This window comes from Drosophila mojavensis, unplaced genomic scaffold (genome assembly GCF_018153725.1).
Source record: "Drosophila mojavensis isolate 15081-1352.22 unplaced genomic scaffold, ASM1815372v1 contig_136, whole genome shotgun sequence".
NCBI classification, from domain to species: domain Eukaryota; kingdom Metazoa; phylum Arthropoda; class Insecta; order Diptera; family Drosophilidae; genus Drosophila; species Drosophila mojavensis.
This window is the reverse complement of record NW_025318667.1, coordinates 17643843-17665458: the sequence shown is the minus strand read 5'-3', so window position 1 is coordinate 17665458 and position 21616 is coordinate 17643843. Positions and strand designations below refer to the sequence as shown.

The window sequence follows — 21616 nt, the reverse complement described above, 5'->3', positions numbered from 1 at the left end:
TTAGCAAAATGTATGTGTTAATATACATATTTTGTGTTAATTTCCGTTTAATTGTTTAATATGTTGTTTGCATTTTCTATTAGCAACCATCCGCTGCGCATTGTTTCAACAATTATAGCTTCATCCGCCGTACTCTCCGCCTGCTGCTGCTGCTGCTGCGGCTGTTCCCTCTGCTAATTGCATGAAGTGTTACTCAAGTGCCTGTCAGCTTATACATTTCAAGGGTTGAGGTCGTCTCTATCTCTGTCTCTCTCTCTCTCTCCCTCTGCCTCTCTATCCAAGTATTCTTGAATACTGTTTGTCGAGCGCTCAAGGGTGAGCCACTGCCGCAAAGCAGCTGAAATTAGCCGTAAAACAGTCGGACAGGTGAACGAACAACTCGTTTAGAACTTACCCGCTGAAGTGGTCAAGCAGCTATTTAGGTCCAACTGAATGAGCTTCCATATATACTTGGCGATCTGTCAGCTAGTGTTAAGTGGGGCTTGTCATGCAAAAGGTAAGCCAAGAGCTTCTGTAGCCAAAAGGATTACGCCTTGTACATAGACATTTATAGTTGAGTTTGCTTAGGATGAGAGATATGTTTGAGCTAAGAGCAAAGACTTAACTATACGAGAAATGTTTGACTACGCAAGACTTAAGGCAATTTTGTGTTTTACATGGGCAGAAGTAGCTCTCTTTATTTTTTGTCTTTCGAGTTTATAATTATAGTAAAGGAGTTTTAATTTAACACGTTTTCTAATATTTAAAAACTTATATGGACAGATGGAAAGCTTTTCTATTTATACCCTGAACCCATTGAAAATGGGAAATCAGGGTATAATGGTTTTGTGAAAAGTATGTAACAGGCAGAAGGAATCATCGCAGACCCCATAAAGTATATATATTCTTGATCAGGACGACGAGCTGAGTCAATATAGCCCTGTCCGTCTGTCCGTCCGTCCGTCCGTCCGTATGAGCATGCATACTCGTGTATACCATAGGCAGTACAAGTTTACTTTATTTTTTCGATAACTCGTCCGATAACTTTTTTATCGAGAATAATCGAAAATTTGACATTGTTTTTTCAGCCTAATTTGAACACTTTTAGACCTGGGGACTTCAAATTTGCGTTGTATTTAAAGTTAATAGATACAAAGATTTTGTAATTTACAGATTTTGGATACCACGCCCCCTTCGCCCCCAATTTGTAAAAAACGTATTTCAAGTACTAGAGACTTGTGCTTTGGAATGTACACACATTTTAGCCATATGATTACGCTCTAAAAGTTTCATTAAGATCGTATGTCTACAAAAGAAATTATTCAACAAATAAATTCTCATAATATTGCCCACACTACAGTGCAGCTCAAGCGCAGCCGCTGCTTACTGCGCAGTCAGCAGAGCGCGTGCTTATAAGTGCATGTGTATGTATGTCTGCATAAAAGAAGTCCAGAATGATTAGAATATCAGTTTGGAGGGTTCAGGGTATCTCCCAGTCTCGACTGGAGCCTTCTTACTTGTTTAAAAAGTTGTTTATTCAGTTTCAAAAACAGAAAAGGAATTTTAGTCATAGAAAGCTTACTATTCTGTAAGAGATCTATATATGTTTCTATATAGAATGAACCTATGTTGTTTTGTCATGTTGAAGTATACGAATATTTTGGGAGTACAAATAGAACAAATTTTTCTTCTTTTATCATAAAAAAAAAAATTTAGGAAATCTTTTTAAAGCTGGTAGAGCCAGAAGAAATACTCTATAAGCATAGAAAATTCGGAATATTAGGAATAGGAAAAGGAAATACTCTTTCAGAATACTTTTTAAGCACAAGATATTTAAGAATATTATGGAGAATCGAGTCTACTCAATTTAGAAAAGTGTTGATGCACATGAAAAGCTAAACAACTCTTCAACCATCTGAAGCTAAGGAATATTTAGCATATTCCGTGAATCTCGTTAATCTATCTATTAATTCTCTGTCTATTACTTTTAAAGTATTTCAAATCAATGCATAGTAAAATCAATCACAAAGAGCAGTCCTATAGACAAAGCAGTCAAGACAAATCAATATTATATTTAATCTGCCTGAGTCTAGGGTATCTAGCAGGTAAATACTGTTACATACTTGAAAATGGTATTAAGCATGACTGTTTTATTAGCTGTCCACCCGCTGTTCCGTTTAGGCATCTAGCTAAGCTGCTTTGCTAGTTAATTGGCTTAGGAAATGCTGCAGCTGCCAGCAGAGAGCTAATGCCCCATGTTGCACTGTTTGTCTGCGTACGCTTAACTAATTTAAATCATTTTAATGGCTCAGTCGCGCCCAAGCGATGTATTCGAACTCAACTAATTCTCGCGCAACTCTTAAGCTGCATGCAAATCCCAAATGCCATAAATGTGGCGTCACGGCACCACCGAGATGCTTGGCATCAACTTGGCTCAGAGGCAGACAGTGGCAACCGCAGTTGAAGCAGCCAAAGCTTTCGAACATGGCCAAAAGACGGCACAACTTTCAATTGTTCGCTGTTTGTTGTGTGTTCGCAAGTCGTAATAGAATAAAGTTTGCCACCATGGGAATTCCAACTGTTGTTTTTCAACCACCTGCCTCCCCCCACTGCCCCACACACACACAGGGTCCACATCGTTCGCATGCCTCGTGCCCAGGTTCCCAAGGACAAGAGCATAAAAAGCAACATAGATCTCATTCGCGACGTCTTTAGCTTGTTCTGTGCGTGTAATCCACTCAGGCCCAACCCCAGAGCCCCAACCCGAACTCCCCTATACCTTCTACAGTTGTACGTACATATGACAGTTGGCTGAGCCGCCATCTTGCCTGAATTCGTAATCCCAAGTTGGCTCAAAAATAAAGAAGAAGCAGACGATGTTTATTGCCTTCAGTTGAAAGCGCTGTGTGAACAATATGAACTGTTATATATAAATGTTACACATTCCGCTGCGAATACTATATATCATTAAGATATATGTACTAGTACTAGCTATACAATACATTGTGTATATTCCGCTTTAATATACTCTGAAAAGTTCTTTGATAATAATATCAGTTGGAGTTCTGTTATACGATTTAGACAAATATATAAGGGAATGGAAATTGTGCAATTAATATAATAATAATATTTAATAGATAATGTATGCCTGATATCCTATATGTATATGTATGCGTATTCCAATGAATATTTTATTAATATATCTGCTTATTTCAAATAAAGTTAAAAGTATGAAATTCAAGTCTTAAGTTTCTATGCAAAATATATATTTAAATAGGATCCATGAATATATACAGTCTGATATCCCATTTATATTCCATGATAACCATATATGCATTAAAAATATTATTTACTGAGTTTTAGGTATGGCTATGTATATGTAATACATATTTTTAATATAAATACACCCATTAAAAATGAGCAGTGAGGGTATAATGGTTTTGTGAAAATGTAGTGTAATGTGAAAAAGAAGCGTAGCAGACCACATAAAGTATATAAATTCTCGATCAGGACGAGGGCTTGAGTCAATATAGTATGTCCCATAGAGACTGAGCGAGCAAAGCTAATGCTTCTGCATTAGTAATGTTCGACCGATCGCCTCAGGTTTCAATTTCAAACTGTTCTTATATAGAGTGTGAGCATAGCGAAGTGGAGAGTACACTAATATGCCCACTCTTCGAAATGAACTCAAATATAATCGATGCTCTCATTGATCTTATTGATAATGCACTCAGATAACCTCGTCCATAGCGAGTATTTAGTTTTATGCACCCACAGGGTTGTCCACATTCGACGGACCCATCTGGCAACCCTACGCACCAAGTCCACCAAGTTCAAGCCCATACCAAGTCTTTATCTTGCGTCAACGAACTAAATCTACAGTTGACCAATAATATATATCAATTATTGAGTATATAATTTAATGTTAAAAATCATTTACAGAATAATAATTAACGAAATTTAACAGAATATTAAGAATAAGTCAAAAATTGAACTCAACTTGAACAACTTAAGAGAACTTGAAATAACTGTGAGAACTTAAAGTTCGCTTAATCAAACCAGCCTCTATCAATACAGCTCTCAAATTCTTGTTCTTGTATTAGTGCAGCCATCCTGTGTGCGTAACCAAGATGCCATATCGCTCGATAAAGCTCATCATGCAATTTCACAAATATGGAGTCCATATGGTATATATGCTCCATAATATATTATAATTAAATGCTTGGTTAACTGATCTTAGCTTTATGCAGCAATTGAATCACATTATATGTACCTATATTTCTATAGAATATATTTGTATGTATGTATTTATTCCACTTGTGCTCAGTCAAGCACTAAACGCATTCATTCATTCGAAATCCTAGACGAGTCTAATGTCTAACTGTATATACACATTCATGCATATATATTTATATCGATGCATATATATATGTATGTCTATATATGCTCATATATATATCGCATGACAGGCATTATATCATTACAAAAAATTGACTTGACAAAGTTTCAAGGCTGCCAAGAAAAAAATAAATTTTCGCCGGTTTTATTTTATTTTTATTTTTATTTTTATTTTATTTTTTTTTTGCACAAATTATAGAAATGAAAGTATGGCACATATACACACATATGCATATGTATATGTAGATTGATCTATATATATATATATGTATAAGTATAGGTCTGTGTGTCTGTGTGTGTGTCTGTGTTTCGCCTACTTAAGTCGCCTGCTGTCATCTGTCGTCTGTCGTCTGTTTATTGCTTTTATTTATTTACTGCCAGCACCTAAGCCATCCCCCCTCAGCCCCCTAAGCGCCCGCTTGTTGTGCCGTTATAGTCGCGCTTTTGATTTGTTGTTGTTGCCGTTGCAGGCGTCGCCGTCGGCCGTCGGCGTTGCGTCGCAGGTGTTGCGGCGCTCCATTTTGTGGTGTTTATGTCAAAAAGTGGAATTTTATGTGCGCGCTTAAAAGTATGCAAAATGTTTTTGTCATCTGGTAGTGGGTGGAGGGGGTGGGCGTGTCAACGGGGGCTGCCTGTCTCGGCTGGGCCATAAAACAGGCGCCCACTCAAAAGTAGGCAACTTGCGTTTTGTTTTTTCTTTTTTTTTTTTTTTTTTTTTTTTATCTGACAAACATAAAGATTTCTGTTCCCTTCTTTGGTTTTATGTCGCGCCGGGCTGGCTTGGCCATTTAAACAGCTATTGGGTGGGGGGTAGCACGTAGGGTGGTAATCAATATGCCAACTGTCTATTGATTGGATTTTGATTTGCTTTGGCAGGCGTTGCACGCGGCGAGCCAGTGATTAGGAATTGCGATTGGTAAGCCTGGCGTAAAGGCTGGAGGTGGAGTCATAAAACTAATCAAGTTTAAATGCGAGTTGAGCATCAATGTTAAGCTGCTTTAATGGCTCACCCACACACACACACACACACTGAAAGAGAGAGAGAGGGAGAGAGAGAGAGTCACTAATTAAGTAATTACTTTTCGCTCATTAAGCGCGACGCAAGGAATTCAACTTCAATTTGACTTGATGCTGATGCTGATGCTCCCCAAACGCCCTGTCGTCCTGTCCATCAAGTGCGCACTTAGCAGATACAACTGACACGCACACACACACACACACACACTCGCTCACATATGCCAGCAGAGTTGGCAAGTTTTTGCGCATTTTATGCTGCTTTGGCTCCTTTGGCCGCCGTCTCGTCTTCTTCTTCATCTTCATCTTCTTCGTTTCTCGCTCTCGTCTACGACATCAATCGATTGAATCGACGACGCTTAAATATTAATGATAACATGAAGCTAACGGTGGCAAACTCCCCCATGCTAGAGCCCCCAATGTCGCCAACCCACCCCGCCTGCCCTCCTGCCTGCTACCCATTCGGCCACAGTTTAAGTAGTGGAGCCTGCAACGCATTTCATAAGCAGCATCAAAAGTTTTGCGCAGTTTTCCGAATGACTCATGCGAATCATGAGGGTCGGCCTTAAGCACCAGCGAATGCTCTTAGAATTCGATAAAGACTGAAGGGAATCTGCAAGAGAAAAAATCATTCCAATAGAGCTATGGGAGCTATAGGAGCAACAGCTTTACTTGGTAGCTGAAGCGAATTTGTGAAGACTTTTCAAGAGTGCATTATGATGTATTTATAGAGAAAGCTCGTGAATCACACTTGAATAAGTTTGTGTTATATCAATATACATTCATACGGAATATAGAAAACCTCTAACTAAAGAAAACTAATAAAGATTAAGACTTGAATTAAAGTACTACATAAATTGGGCTCAAATTGTAGCTTTTAGAAAGCTTAGTATGATCAAGCTAAGAAACATTTTCTACAAATAGGGCAAAGCTTAAAGCTGTATCACTATGGTGGAAACTCCACTGAAGTGATGTAAACAATTAGCCAATTATCAAGAAAAGCTTTAAAGAGTTTATGCTTCAAGAAGTTTGCCAAAGTTTTGATATAATTAATGAACTTTATATTATAAGTCGAGCTTTAAGCTGTACCCAATAAAGCAAATCAATATATATCTGTAATTAATGAGCTTTCATAGCAGATCAAACTTGAAGCCGTATCTAACAGTGCAATGGAAGCTTAACTGAATTGAAGTAAAAAAGTCATGTCGCTAAGCTTCAATCAATATTATTTAAGACAGCTTTCAAAAGCTTTAAGTTTTATGCTAGTGAGCTTTCAGTGATAATTTACACATTACCTAGTTTACATAGACAATCTACAACTTGAATACAATTTTCTCTAAAACTGACAGCTGTAAAGCTTTAAGCTGAACGTTAAGCTTCAGCTCATATTGTAATCGCTTCAGTGCAGCTTTCAAACTTTAATCTTAAATTAAAGAGCTTTCTGCAACTCCGCCAAAAAGCTTCAAGCTCACTTGAGCTCAAATACCCTACAGCCGAACAGCTGATATGCCCCATCGAGTCTAACGCAGCGCACAGCAGCCGAAAAAAATTGCGAAAAGTGTAAGAAAAATATCAGACTCCATAATTAACTTGCTCATAACGCGCACAAAATGACGCGGAGCTAACAAAGGACGAAAAGGACGACAAGGACAAGGACACGATCTGCGCTGTGCAGTTGTGTGCGCCGCATGCTGCATGCCATGCGGGTGTGGGCGTGGCACTCACATGGAATACTGTTGTTTTCGTTTTTGGTAGTAGCCGCGTCAACGATTTCTCTTGTTTTTTTTTTCACGTTTCAACTTTCAGCATATATATGTACATATGTATATGTATATGTATATGTATTTGTATATATGAGGCCGCAACAGCGAAAAGTTAGCAAAGCCGTGCACTGAAGTGCTTTAAAAAGATAAAAGCCATTTATCACGCATGTACACTCACTCACACACACCCACGCACGCACACACACTTTCATATATTGAGACAGACTGATGCCTAGACAGGTGGTGCAGTGTATGGAATTTAGCGAGCAGACACGCGTGCCGCAACGCATTTTCATTGAACTGAGTAATCCTTGGCGAGAGATGAAAATTTATTCAGATCCAAAGTTGTAGCGACGCTTGAATGCCCTAAATATAAGAACAGAAATGATAGGTACAATATGGAGGGAAGTGTGTATGTAAACAATATAAACATAAATAAATAATAAATAAAAAAAACTATACAAATTTTTATATATATTGTATTATAATAAAATATTGACAATTTTCAGTTTTAGCTTGAGTTAGCTATAAAATCGCTATAGAATGTAGTTAAAAAAACCAAGTTAGAACTCTCTGAAAAAGTATATCATATCTAAAAGTATATTACATTAGAAGGATGTCAGAATAGTTGATTTATCAAATATATAGAGATACATCAACAATTGTTATGAACACAATTGCATATATACAGTGAGTAACATTAATATCCGTTTTTTTTTTTTTTCAACTTCAAACGCCAAGAAAACATATAATATTAATTGAAATTAATACATACTACATAAGCCGAGTCGATGTAGCCCTGTCCGTTTGTCCGTCTGTCCGTATGAGCAAGTTGATCTCAGAAGATGTAAGAGCTAGAGAGCTGAAGATTTGCATGCATACTCGTGTATACCTTACGCTGTACGAGTTTATCATAGTTTTTCGATCTATACATTCATTTCTTCAAATATTCACATTATTTTGTAATTTATATTAATCGATAAATCACTTGCATTGTACTAAATAGATATATACAACATTATTTATCAATATCCCCACATATGTATTTATTTCCTTAAATATACTTATTCCATTCTTCGTATGTGTCACAAATCGAACAGCATAGTCCACATGCTCTTCAGCCCTAATTATACACTAATAATAACAGAAGGTGAAGGCAAATGTAAAGCCAAGACGACGACGCATTTTGCAGGCTTAGGCTTTGCTGTTGCCGCACCACTAACCCACCCCACCAGCCCACCACCCCACCACCCCACCAGCCCACTGCTGCTAAGCCGCTTAGTCGATCAGCCATTGCCATTAGCTGTTGGCGCAGTGACCGTCGCACCTCAACCCCAGTCCATGGCAGCAACTGCCCCGCACCCACCCGCAACACTCCAAGAATACACACTAAGCTATGCAGGCAGATAATTTTCCGGCCGCAAAGCATGCAACAGTTTTTGTTTTGGGCTCTTGGCTTTTCAGTGCACGTAGCAAAAGTTAGCCGAGTCATAAACCAGTTTTTCAATTTGTAATGGAAACGGGCAGCAAAAAAAGGAATAATAAGGGGAAAAAACGAAAAAGGTTTGCTACTTTTTGCAAAGTGTATTGGCAACTTGGTGGGCAGGTGGGTGGAGCGGGGCGGGGCATGGGCCAGAGGAATCGAGTCGTGTCGTAAATAAGCAGCAGCAGCAGCTAGAGATAAGAGCAGCCACTTGTGTGTGTTTGCTCCTTTTATTTACTTTTTTTTTTTTTTTTTGGCTCGTTGAATGCAATGGTTGCCACTAAATTTTCCACACTGCCGCCGACGCGGACGCTAACGTCGACGTCGACGTCGGCAGCGCCAAGCATCGGTTTTTATCGCATTCGCGTGTCTGGCATGCATGCTTCACTTATGCCAATACTCGAACCCCTCCACCGTTCCTCTTACTCTCTCTGTCTACCCCTCTATCTGTCTCTCTCTCTCTCTCTCTCTCTGCGGCTCCCACACGCAACAAAGCTGAAAATTGCTACTTTGTTCAGCGTCGCCGTCGTCGAGCTAGAGAAATGTGGAGTACTGGGTTAATATGTCTATCACTTTTATGGCTAGTTGCCTCCGCTAAGCACATATTCATTTTGAGAGTTATTGTTGTTGCTTTTGCCACTTTCGCATTCATTTTGGTGACGATTGCGCAAGCAAAAAAAAAGAGCTAAAAATCTAAGCTAAAAATGTCATAATTTGACTCCAAGTCCATGTGAGCTGGACCATAGAAAAAATGTCTAGCTGAAGATCTATGCCAAAAGGAGTCTGTCTGGAACTAAAGAATAGAGTAAGTTGGAAAAATAAAAATTTAAAAAAAATTGTTAGACCAATAAACAGAATGTAATATGATAGTAAATCAGTTTTTGTTTTTTGTTTTTTTTTTCATTTTAGAGACTTTGTTTTTTATAGATCTATAATAGCTTAGTTCTAGGTGGGAAATTAATTTAATCAAATAAGTTGCACTCAGGCTTAATCTTCTTAAATATTTTACAAATTGTATAGAGAGCATCGTTTTTAGATAAAACATAGAGATTTATTAATTTCAATGTATATATATTTATTGAAATTAGTAAGGAAAAAACTTATATTGTTATATACAATATATTTAATATAAATCAAACTTCAATATAGATGGGTATACATCTATATACATATACTAATAGTCACATACATGGAAATTTACTGAAGGAAAACAATTTTTATCTATAAATTTTCCACACATTGTCAATACTCTTACACCTAAAACTGTTTATACTTCATTATTATAGCCTAAACTCATTGAAAATGGAAAATTAGATTATAATAATTAGATTATAAAAATTAATTATAATAATTCAAAATGGCACGAGGATCAGTTTTTTCGATTTACACTGAAATTCAAATTCAATTGTCGAGAATGCAAATTTTTCAAAGGGATAAACAATTTTTCAAGTTGTTGCGATTTTCGGAGGTACAAATTATCGAGACTCGACCGTATTTTTCTTGCTTTTCTTCTTAACATTATCGAGAGCTTAGCGATAATATGAAATTAAAACTAATTTATATAGTAAATCACTTGCTAGAGAGGCCTTTGGCTATTTTCTTATCCTTACTATTATTATTATTGTTATTATGTTGGTTCTTCTACGCCTGGCATTGGGTATTTGCATTTGGAATCTAGTTGCAGTGGCCAGTTCCAGCTACGCTTGAGAGCTCAGTTAATGCTTTTGATCAATGCTTCGCTCTTGTTATCGCCTCTCTCTATCTTACACATTCTCTCTCTCTCACACACACACACACTCTCGCTCTTGTTGTCTTCTGTCGCCTTGCTGTGTTTGCTTCCTAGTGGAGGCCGCAACGGGTTTCGCCTTACCACTTGCCGCTGCCTCAGGGCTGCTGCACTTGTTGTTAGCTATTTTATCATGGCAACAACAACAACAACAACAACAACAATAGCAATTGCAAAAAACCTTTACGCCTGCTGCACAGGTTGTTGTTGTTTGGTTGGCTTTTATTGGATTATGCGCTTTCTCTTTCACACATTTCCGCATGCAGAGCTGCAGTAATAGCGGAGGGCAACGCCAGTCGCGGAAAAACCAGACCGACGCGTCGGCCTCCTGTCCGGTGAAAAGCGCTGCAACTGAACTGAGAAAATCGCTGCCAAGCCGGTCCAAGCTGAACAACATGTGTGTGAATGGATAGCAATTGGCAGCAGGCAGCAGGCAGCGGGCAGCGGGCAGCGAATAGCGCATAGCGTGGTCAGCGATTGGTAAACCATGCCTTGGAAACTGGAACTATTTCGCTCTCATTGCGATATTACATTTTCCCCGTTTTGTCTGCACACTGCGGCGGTTAATTAATTTGCATTTTGCTGCCTGTTTCCATTCGTGTATCGATTTGATTGCCGCACAGCTCAATTGCAGTTGATTGAACCTGCCACCAGTTGTGACTCAGCGGGTAGCCAGCAAGCAGCAAATGGCTTCCTGACCGAAAAAAAAATACAAAAAAAAAAAAGAAGCAGAATACAACAACAAACAAAAAACAAAAACCAAATCTTAAATTCCATTTTCCAATTCCTTTAGCGCGTCGCCTCTTTCTCTCGCACGCATGCGGCAATAGCTTTGCACTTATTTTTACGCTCTTTCCAGCACGCTCAGACGGTCTGTCGCTCTCCCAGCGCTGCTTTCACGGCCTTTGCGGCTCTCTCTCGCACTCTTTGCTGAGTGCGCCAATGGCTCGGGGGGCGGCCGCCGGCCGCAGTCAGCGTGCACGACGCCGAGTTGTCGTTGTCGTCGTCGTCGCCTTCAGTCACTGGCAAACTTTCAATGCGAACGCGCGTGGCATCGTCTTCGTCGGTCTTCGGTCTTCGGTCGTCGTTCTTTGACGCTGCGGCGCGGCTCCTCTGCTTAATCGCCGCGTAAACGAAGTGTGTGTGTACTCTTAAGGTGTGTGTGTGTGTATGTGTGCCCTACCCTCTTCAAACTGACTCCCGCGCAGGTCGCTTGTGATTCATTCAAATCAAGCGAAATTCGCCAGCCTCAAATAAATTTCAACTGTTGTTGTCTCTGTTGTTGTCTCTGCTTTTTTGCTCTTGTGCTGTAACCTGTAGCCTAACGGTAACGCTCAACTGCGCAGGCCGCTTAAGACGCAGCGCAAAAAAAAACAGAGCTTTTTTTGTTATTATTGTATTTCTTTTTCATTCGACAAACGACAAACTGAAGAAGCAGCAGCAGCAACAACAACAACAATGAAGTTCAGTAAATGAAATTCGCAATTTATGTAATGTTTTTTTTTATGCCTGTTGTTATTGTCATTACAATTGTCTTTTCTGTATTTCATTTCTTTGTTTTTGTTTTTGTCATCCCGCAAAGTTCAAACCAAGAGTTCAGATCAGTTAAGAAGTTGAGATAAATGTAGAATTTGGTAGCTTTTGCCATGGATGCTGAGGAAGAGCAAGAGAGTGAGAGGGAGAAGGATTTTAATGAAATGAATTTCATCTGATTATAATAGAATAATAGCGATTATATTAATAGCAAAATTTGGGCATCATTTAGATATTTTGATAAGTGAATATTTATATTTACAATTAGTTTAATTGAAAAGTTAGAGCTAGCAAAGAAGTACGTCTATTTTTTTGTTCAGTTAAAGAAAGTTAAGAATATAAGAAAAACTTATAAAGGTATAGCGAGTATTGACTTCAAACGAGTTCTATTCATGAATGTTACATTGTGTTTCCTTTAAAGTAATCCCAATTATTATGATGCACTTGAAACTTAACACACACCAATACATGTTGAACATATCTCGTATACAGTTATACATATGTATATGTATTTGTTTAAATACTAAGTTTTTTACTGTTTTTTTTTGCAGTTTTATAGTTTCCCTTAATCTGGGTGGCTTTTTGTAATTCCCACTCGATTTATCTATATAAAGAAAAAACAGCTCATTAATCATCTAAATTGCGAAATAGTTCGTTTACGATTAAAGCTAAAAATGAAAAATAATTTATAATTCTATAAAACAATATAATTCTTAAAAATAAAAAAATATTTTCACTATTTCAATATTAAGCGCAGACACGCCTGCTTTTGAAAGAGGCTTAGATATATGTATGTATGTACTTTATATATATATATGTATATATACATACATATATACTGGATACAGATTAATCGGCCAAAGCATATGAATCTTTGTCTCTGCTTAGTCATTGCAAGCACACACGCAATACACACACAAATACAATTACATATATACATGATTTATGTGCTCATTGAAACCGATTTATTTATCATCGAATGCGTATAGTTCCTGCCACTTAACAGAACTTTTCGGGCGAGCCAAAAACGCGCACAAAACGCTAGCGAAACGCGTCGTCGTCTAACACCAATTTGAATTGTTTGTTTTTATTTTTGTTGTTGTTGCTCTTTTTTTTTTTTTTTTTTGGAAATTTTGCATTTAATGAAAAGCGCTCATCAAAGAAGCCCATTTGAAATATATGTAGAACTAAAGTTTGTGCAGTTGTGTGTGTGTGTGTGTGTGGGCGTCTGTTGTGCATTGTGTTTACATATGTATATATGTATATGTTTATACATTTATATATATATATACATTTATGTGTGTGTATAATATCGTCTGATTAGTTTAATTAAAGCGTATTTTTCATAGCCATTGTGCGCAGTTTGCAGCACTGCAATTCACACAGACACACACAGACACTCACATATACATATATATCTATATACACATATATATATATATATAGTGTTATAGTGAGACGCAAAAGTGCAGTTAAGTGTTCTTCAGTCTTGGGCGCCAACAGGCAACAGCAACCCAAACTCTCAAGCATTATGACAACGACCAGCCTGGGACGACATTTTCTGGAAAAGTTCTTTCCATTTCGGTGAGTGAGCGGCGCACGAGTGGCACGAGAGGCACGAGTGTTGCACAAACGAAACTCTATCTTAAAATAAGCAAATACCAATGCCAAAAATAAATATGGGTCAGGCGATGTGCAGAAAAGATCGACAATGCGCCCACTGCAACTTGTGGCAACGGGCAACGGGCAACAGGCAATTGCCACAGGCAGCAGTCAGCAGTCAGCAGGCAGCAGGCAGCCTGTTTGCTATTTTTATTTGCTAAGTGCAGGAAACTGTAGCGACAACTGAATTAACGATCGATCTTATTTTTGCTGATCCTCGACAGAAGCAGGAACTGCTCTGGATTTTCTTTATTTTCTTATTTGTTTTTTAGAGCCACACATATTTGTTGTCAGTCTAAGATGCATGAGCTTTGCATGATGTGTCGGCAGCATCTTTGATCGTACGTTGCTCCATGGAGATGCCATTCAGAGTTCAGCTTGACTTTTTGTGATCAGCTGCATCTTTAACTAACTTGGGTTGATTTTTGTGGTAAATTGATGTTTAAGGAACTATTTTTGTTCATTTACATAGGTCAGAAAATTTGGCTGCCATTCACGATCAGTAAAGTATCAGAGTTGATAATTCTTGCTTCAAATTGAAGTGTAAGGAGTTGCTTGATTTTTATTTATTTATTGGATGGATCTACTCACGATCAGTAGGCATAACTTAAACTAACCATGATCAGTTGCTTCATTAACTAACGACGAGTAGAGTTCTAGTTTTTGGTAGCAAGTTAATGTTTCAAGGGGCTTTCTTATTTTATTTATGACCACGATCGCTAAACATTCCTCACACTGAGAGTTAATGATTCTCAAGTTTAAATTGTTATTATATTTAAAATATTTTCGTCCTTAAAACTTGCTCTTCTATTCACGATCAGCTAAGATTTCCTAAACGAAACACGATCAGTTGCTGCTTTTACGAGCTACGATCAAGTTTAAAAATAAGTAAGTTTAATAAGACATTTGACTTTACTTAAAAGACCTCAACAGTGAAGTTACATTCATGATCATTCCCCATAGCCTAAACAAAACACGATCAGTTGCCCATCATTGCCAATTGTCGTTGCCTGATGCTAGTTAAAGTTTATATAGATCATTCCACTTTTATTATCGCGCTGCATTCAGTGATCGAGCACCTGCACGATCGATCTAGCGCACTTCCAAAGGTGTTTAATTGAACTTAATTGGCATGATGTATGATATTTTACTGCTGCCCTGAAGCACGACACGATCCTTGGCAGCTCAGCTCGGCTCAGTTGTGTTCCACATTCTGTCTGCGATCAGTGGCTGTTCTTGGCCATTAATGGAGCATATAATTGATGTGCTATGCAACATATGATCTTGATTGCCTTACAAGGAATCTTTTTCATTTCATAATTAAATATGATGAATGAGGCCTTGCCGCATAGCTGAAGCCTCTACACACTCATTTCACACTGTTGCCGATGCGTCGATGCACCGATCGGAGCTTCTGTAACTACGATCTTGCCAGCTGATATTCATGTTGCTTTCATATGAGACTTTATTTAGTGCGTGAATCAGGGCATAGCGTCTGTATCAGCATCTGCAGTGATCTTCAAGCTAAGTCATGCAGGATCGTCTTGGAATTTCTTTAACGATCAGAGATTAGCCTCCAGCTATACAAACTGTTTGTTACTGTTGTCATAGTATAATATATTACTAGGATATTAATTAAATATTGATCTGCTGAAGATTATCTTCTATAACTAGGCATCCACGATCGTTTACTAAGCAGAAGTTAGCGAAAAGCTTCAACTGAATATTCAATACTGATCCGTTGGAGCTTAACGATCCTCGATTCACGATCGTTTCATTTTTCCATTAAAGCCACCCATAAAGATATCTGCATCGGCATCTGCAATGATCTTCTAACTGCGAGAAGCTTAAGACTTCCGTAGAGATCAGTGATCGGAGAAATGGAAAGACAAAGATGGCTGTCATTTTGCAGTTAGTCGTGGAACGTTGATCCACAGACAGTGTAGCTGTGGTGCTGTGGTGTCAACCACTTGACATTTGTCATATGCAGTTAGATCAAGCCCCAAGCCCCGAGCGCTGCTGTGCCCCAATGGAATGTGCTTTCGATGATCCACCCCACACTCAGGCCCCACAGCCTGCTAGCAGCTGTATTTTATTTTGCTTTTGTGCGTGGCGCATGGTGCGTGGTGGAGCGCACAGCTGTTGGGGCTAAAATAAATAAATACTTTGCATCGATCGCTTTGGCTTTGATCGCAGCGCAGCAGTAAAACGAAAATAATAATGCGGCCAAAAGGTCGCAGCTGCTTCAACAAGTCGTTATCCTTTTCGTTTCGTTTCGTTTCGTGTTCTTTTCATTCGTTCTTGCTTTTGGCTAATAAACATATTTTCTCATTTGGCCAGGCTCATTAGGACCCCGTCACCGCACCCGCCCCCGCCCCCGCCCCTGGCGCGCTCCAAGCTCAAACCGAAAGAGCTCAGCATTTTTATCGCTTGCTATAATTGTCTGCATAACAATAACACTTTTGACATTAACAACCAGCAACGGCAACAACCAACAACAATCATTATAACAACAACAACAATTGTCATAATTTTGCACAATAAAAAGTGTTTTTCTTGATTAAATGGCGCAAAAAAAAAGGGGAGGGGGCGCAGGGCTGAGAGCGAAATTCAAGCAAATGGTATTGGCTCTTTAGCAGCCCATCAAAGATGCAAAAGATGAAAAACCCCAAAGCCCAAAGAAGTAACAGATGAAGCAGCAGATGAAAAACAAACTTTGGCGAAAATCGCACTCATTTCCCATTTTCCGCTCTCAGTTTTCTCTCACTTTTCCCTCGCAAACGACGCGCTTTCTCGGTGTGAAAATACCAAAAATGGCATTGCCCATAATTTTATTGCTTTCATTTGTGCAGCAGGGCGGGGCAGATGGGGCAGCGGGGCTAAAGACTGCCATTAGCGGGTGGAGTGAGCTGTCGTCGTGCGGGTGGGTTAAGCGGGTTAAAGGGCTGCGGCACGTAACTGTTTATGGATTGTCTTCAGTTGGCAGGAGTGGAGAGCAGGCGCCGCAAACTGTTTGCTTGCGCCCAGCACACACACGCACACCAACATACACACACAGACGCATATGCACATACACACACACATGCGACAACTATGAGAATGCAATTGCCAGGGCTGAAAAACTAAAACTGGTGGCTCAACTTTTTGATTAGCTTAAATACAGATAGAATACAATATCATTATTATTACTTTTTTAAGTATTATTATTATTATTATTATTTATAATTTTTTATTAATTTTTTTAATTTAATTTTTTAATTATTGTTAAAAAAAACTTTTTTTAATTAATATTAATTTTATTATAATTATTATTATTCCAATTATTATTATTTTATTTTATTTTTTAGCTTGCATATTAAACTTAAATTAACCTATTATATAGTATATAATTCACCTATTATATATACATATTTAGCTAGTTAATAATATAAATTGTTTAATTGTACTCTTTAGATATTATTTGCCAAGGTAAACGACATGGTTGAAGAATTTCTTAAAAAAAAAAAAAAAAAAAAAAAAAAAAAAAAAAAAAACTCTAAACTCGATTCATTAAATACGCCCTTGCCTTCTACCTTAGCATTTCGGGTCGTTGAGTTCTATTCCAACACAGTCAAATGAACTTGGTATTCAGTGGAGTTAAGTAATACAGTTATTAGTAAATGCGATGTGTTCAGTCTGACATCGTTTGATTTTTGGTCTTGTTAAAATGTAAACCTTATTCTATGTATGTACATGCATGTGTGTACATATGTTATGAGTTTATGTAGATGCTTGCATGTGGAACTGAAAAAACAGATTTTAAGGCGCTGCTCCTCTATGTGATTCTCATGAATTCATTTCATCAATAGATATACATCAGTCTATCTGTCAGTCCATCAATCTATCCATTTGTCAAAGTATGAATCTATCAATTTATCAATCAACCAGTTTATCGATCCATCAATATATCAATAAATAATATATCAATGCATTGATCTGCCACTATATCAATATAGAAATTTGTCGATGTATCGATCTGTCAATACAGCAGTATATCAATCTATCAATATGTCAATATACCAATGTATCACTACATCATACCAATATAAATATATCAGTCTGTCAATCCATAATTCAAACAACCCGTCAATTCATCCATCCATTTATCCATCTTTCATCCTATCTCTAACTCTCTGTTGATAGTCTGTAGCTTTACATAAAATATTATCCATTATAGCCCATCCCTGGTGCATTCCTCATTTTATGTGGTCGTCGCATATCGCTGTCCATGTGCGCGCGTTTGATTGGAGAAAGTCCAAATTGTAATTGCCGTTTGCCATATTTATTAATTTCTGAGTTGCATTCGCGAGGCGCACCACAACAACAACAACAACAATCCATCCATAAAAATACTGAAATCCAAAGACATACCAAACATATATGATGTAGGTGTGTGTGTGTGTGTGTGTATATACATATATGTATAATTTATATATATATGTATATTCGTAAACATACAATGTCGCATCTGACCGGGCATAGACACCATCGTCATCATCATCATCGTCATCGTCATCATCGTCATGATGCTATTTTTTCATGATGTGGCAGCAGAAGTTTAACATTGTTTGGCTTTAGCCTGAACTTACTGTAGGGTATGCTGAACTGCGCAGCCTCTCTGTGACCTCAACTATATATTGTTGATTAAAAATATAAATATATGTTATATCTGTCATATGTAATTTAAATATATGAATGATTGTTTGCTTTAACTAGATATGAAATAAATACAAATATTCGTTAGATATTAATTCATAAAAATCCGGTACTGTACTTCCATGCAATTCTCATGTATTGCGAAAAATTTTATTATTTTATTTGTATATTTTTTTAATATTTTTTATTCTTATTTTTTGTTTTCTTTATTTTTTTATTTTATTTTACTATTTTATATTTATATATTTTAAACTTTTTATTCCTATTTATTTTACTATTTTATATTTATATATTTTAAACTTTTTATTCCTATTCCCATTTATTTTATTTTATTTTTTTTTTCTATTTGAATTTTATTTATCTCAAACTTGTTTAAAACTTTTGTCGTTTTTTTGTTTTCTATTTTTCTTTTTATTTATTATTATTTATTTTATTTCTTAATTTTTTGTTTATTATTATAAATTTTTTTTTTTTCTATTTTTCTTTTTATTTATTATTATTTATTTTATTTCTTAATTTGTTGTTTATTATTATTATTATTAACTATATAATTATTTTCTTTAATTAAAAGGATCTTTAAAATTCACTTCTTAATAAGCTGATAATTTATTATTTTGTTTCCTATTTTCTATTTTTTTTTTTTTTTTTTTTTTTTTTTATTCAAAGAGTATTTCCAATTCATTGTTTTTGCAACTAGCTGATAATAATTATTATTATATTTTTTTTGTCTTTTTACTCATTGGGATGTTGGCTATAATTATTTGTTTATTTGTTGCGCAGCTTTGCCATGCAGCCTGCTCATATACCCAGCTCTAGCTCGTGCTCTCTCTCTCTCTCTTTCCCTCTCTCTTTCTCTGTCTATCTCTCTCACCCTTTGCGCTCCTTCACTCTGTGGCAACTTTCGCTTGAAAATTTATTAATTTATCCTAGGGGAGCAATAGTTTGGCGTGTGCATAACTCCCTCCTCCCTATCCCCCTCTCTCTCTAATTCTGCCACTTCTCTTCCTCCTTTTTTTTTTTGCTGGCCAGACAGCAAACAGCTTCCCTCCGGCCCGCGCTCCCTTCGCGCCCGTCGCCACATATATAGTATATTTTTTTTTGTTTCGTTGGCTACTTCAACTTCAAATGGCGCCGCATGCCGTTAAGATACTTTTGTATCTTTTGTTGCCGCTGCTGGCCGGAAGTGGGCATGGGCATTATTTAATTACAGGCTACAGTTGTCCTCGGCTGTCCGAGTTCCGCCTTGCCCCGAAAACAGCTGCTGACCCCTACCTAGTCCCCAAACCAGCCCCAGCCCAGCCCTGGGGGCATTCGCTGTTATTGTTGTTGTTGTTGCTGTTGGGGAGAAGCGGGCGAGCGCTTTGTCGTAAAAAAAAAAGTATTTTTAAGCTGTGCAAACGGCAAACAGGCGGCGTGACGGCGTGGGCATGGGCGTGGGCGTGTCGTCCCCCCATAGAATGCCAATTTCTTGAACCCGTCAATGGCCTGTGGGAGCCACAAAACAATTTTCAAAATGTTGCCCCAAAGTTTTTAATTATTTTATTTTCTTTAATGTTATTTTTTCCCTCTCTAGTTAAAGCGCCAATTGCAACAAATTTAATTAATGTCATTTCTTTTGCTTCCTCTTTTGCAGGTGAGTCTCGTATGTCTTTGATTTCCGTGCGTTTCAGCAGTCGTAAGTACTAAGTTTTTTCCAGCTATAACTGTAGCTGTATCTGAATCTCTATCTATATCTGTATCTATATCTGTATCTGTATCTGTATCTTTTTGTATTTTGGTTTCACTCGAATTGTATTGCGTGCTTTTGTCGTCCTCTTGAAGGCGACTGACAACCAGCTGAATATCTTCGAACAACTTTATGCCATATGAGTGCAGCCGCAGCAGAACATTTCTCTGGTTAGTCTATCCCCCCTCCCCTTTCCGAATTTGACAGCTTGTTTACAGCATGGGAAAATGTGTGCTGCCCTAAACCGTTTGTCTGGCTGGCCAACGTCTCCGATTCGATCTGATTCGTGGGTGGCTCCCAGAAAAAGCGAGAGAAAAACAGAGAACTCAATTGCAGACGGAAACTGGGAAAGCAAACAAGTTTTCAAATGTTTTCCACAATGTGCATTTAGGTCCTAGAAAGGAAAAACTATGAGCGCTCTCCATCAGTTGATATGGATCTTTAGCGACAGAAAAGATGTTCATTTATGGACAATATATCTTTAATCTATCAGCTGATAAATCTTAAATAATATTTTCTCAGTTTTTCACAATTATCTAACATTAATTATTGTCATTTTCCAATTCACATCTTAATATCTAGTTCAAATTGTTTTCCACCATTCGCATTGAGGTTCTAGAAATGAAAATAGGGAAAAACTATGAGAGCTCTCTATCATCTCTCAGAATCTTTTACAGACAATATATTCCTTTATAGGAAATGTATCCTTAATCTATCAAAGGATAAAATATATCCTCTTACCAATTAGTTTTTCACAATAATTTTAGGTTAATTATTCTCATTTGCCTTTTCCTCTTCACATATTCGTTCCTCGCTCCATATGTTTCCACAATTTACATTGCAAATTACAGTGAATAACTGTAGAGATCTCTTTTGGAACTCCTAAAAGATCTTTAGTCACAGAAAATAATATTAGATTAAATATATTTTCAATCTATCGAAAGATAAAATATATCCTATAACTTATCTTAGTGATATATAAAGGGTAAAATATATTCTCTGACTTATTATCTTAGTTGTTCATATTATAATAGTTGGTTATGTAATTTCCCCTTTCCTCTTTACAACTTAATTTCTAGCTCAATCTGACTTCATCTCATTTCTTAAAACACTTTTCATAGCATGCTTTTAGGCTTTTTGGGCAGCTGTACAAACTGTATTTAATAAAATTTGTTGGAACTATTGGTACGAAATGTAGCCAACACAACATATGTGAAATTTAGAATTCTTGAGGCAACTCAAGGAGAGTTTCCTATCCTATAGTACAAAATGCTCGGATTTGGCTATACTTCTTGCAAAGTTTTTGGATTACTAACTCTGAAACTGAAACCAGTTTAACCGTTCTATCACATTAAGATTTCATATAAAATGAATATGTATACTTATATACATACTTTATTTTCCGGAATATGTAAGATTTTGTACTGATATATGAGAGGACTGCAGGAGTAAGTGATATCTCCATATTTCCTCCAACTCAGCTAGAATCTCTCCTTTCAGCACCGCTCAAAAATATCGGCACAGCTGTCTTTAATATATTGCACAATCTTGGTTTATCCCTAAAATCTTGCTTCCGA

General features: G+C 37.3%; 1 protein-coding gene across 4 annotated transcripts in view; it reads left to right on the top strand.

Annotated features, from left to right (window-relative positions):
* Positions 1–21616, top strand: part of LOC6584093 (protein sprint) — a 121245-nt gene that overhangs the window by 21847 nt on the left and 77782 nt on the right. For 2 of the 4 annotated variants that reach the window (XM_032732000.2, XM_032731999.2), the window contains exon 1: positions 13473–13540. The exons of 1 other annotated variant lie outside the window; for it this stretch is intronic. In XM_032732000.2, coding sequence (XP_032587891.1) covers positions 13488–13540 — 53 coding nt within the window. In that variant the 5' untranslated portion in view covers positions 13473–13487. Of the gene's footprint in view, positions 1–13463; positions 13541–21616 lie in introns of those variants that run through there. One more of the 4 variants, XM_032732002.2, reaches the window with a different exon arrangement.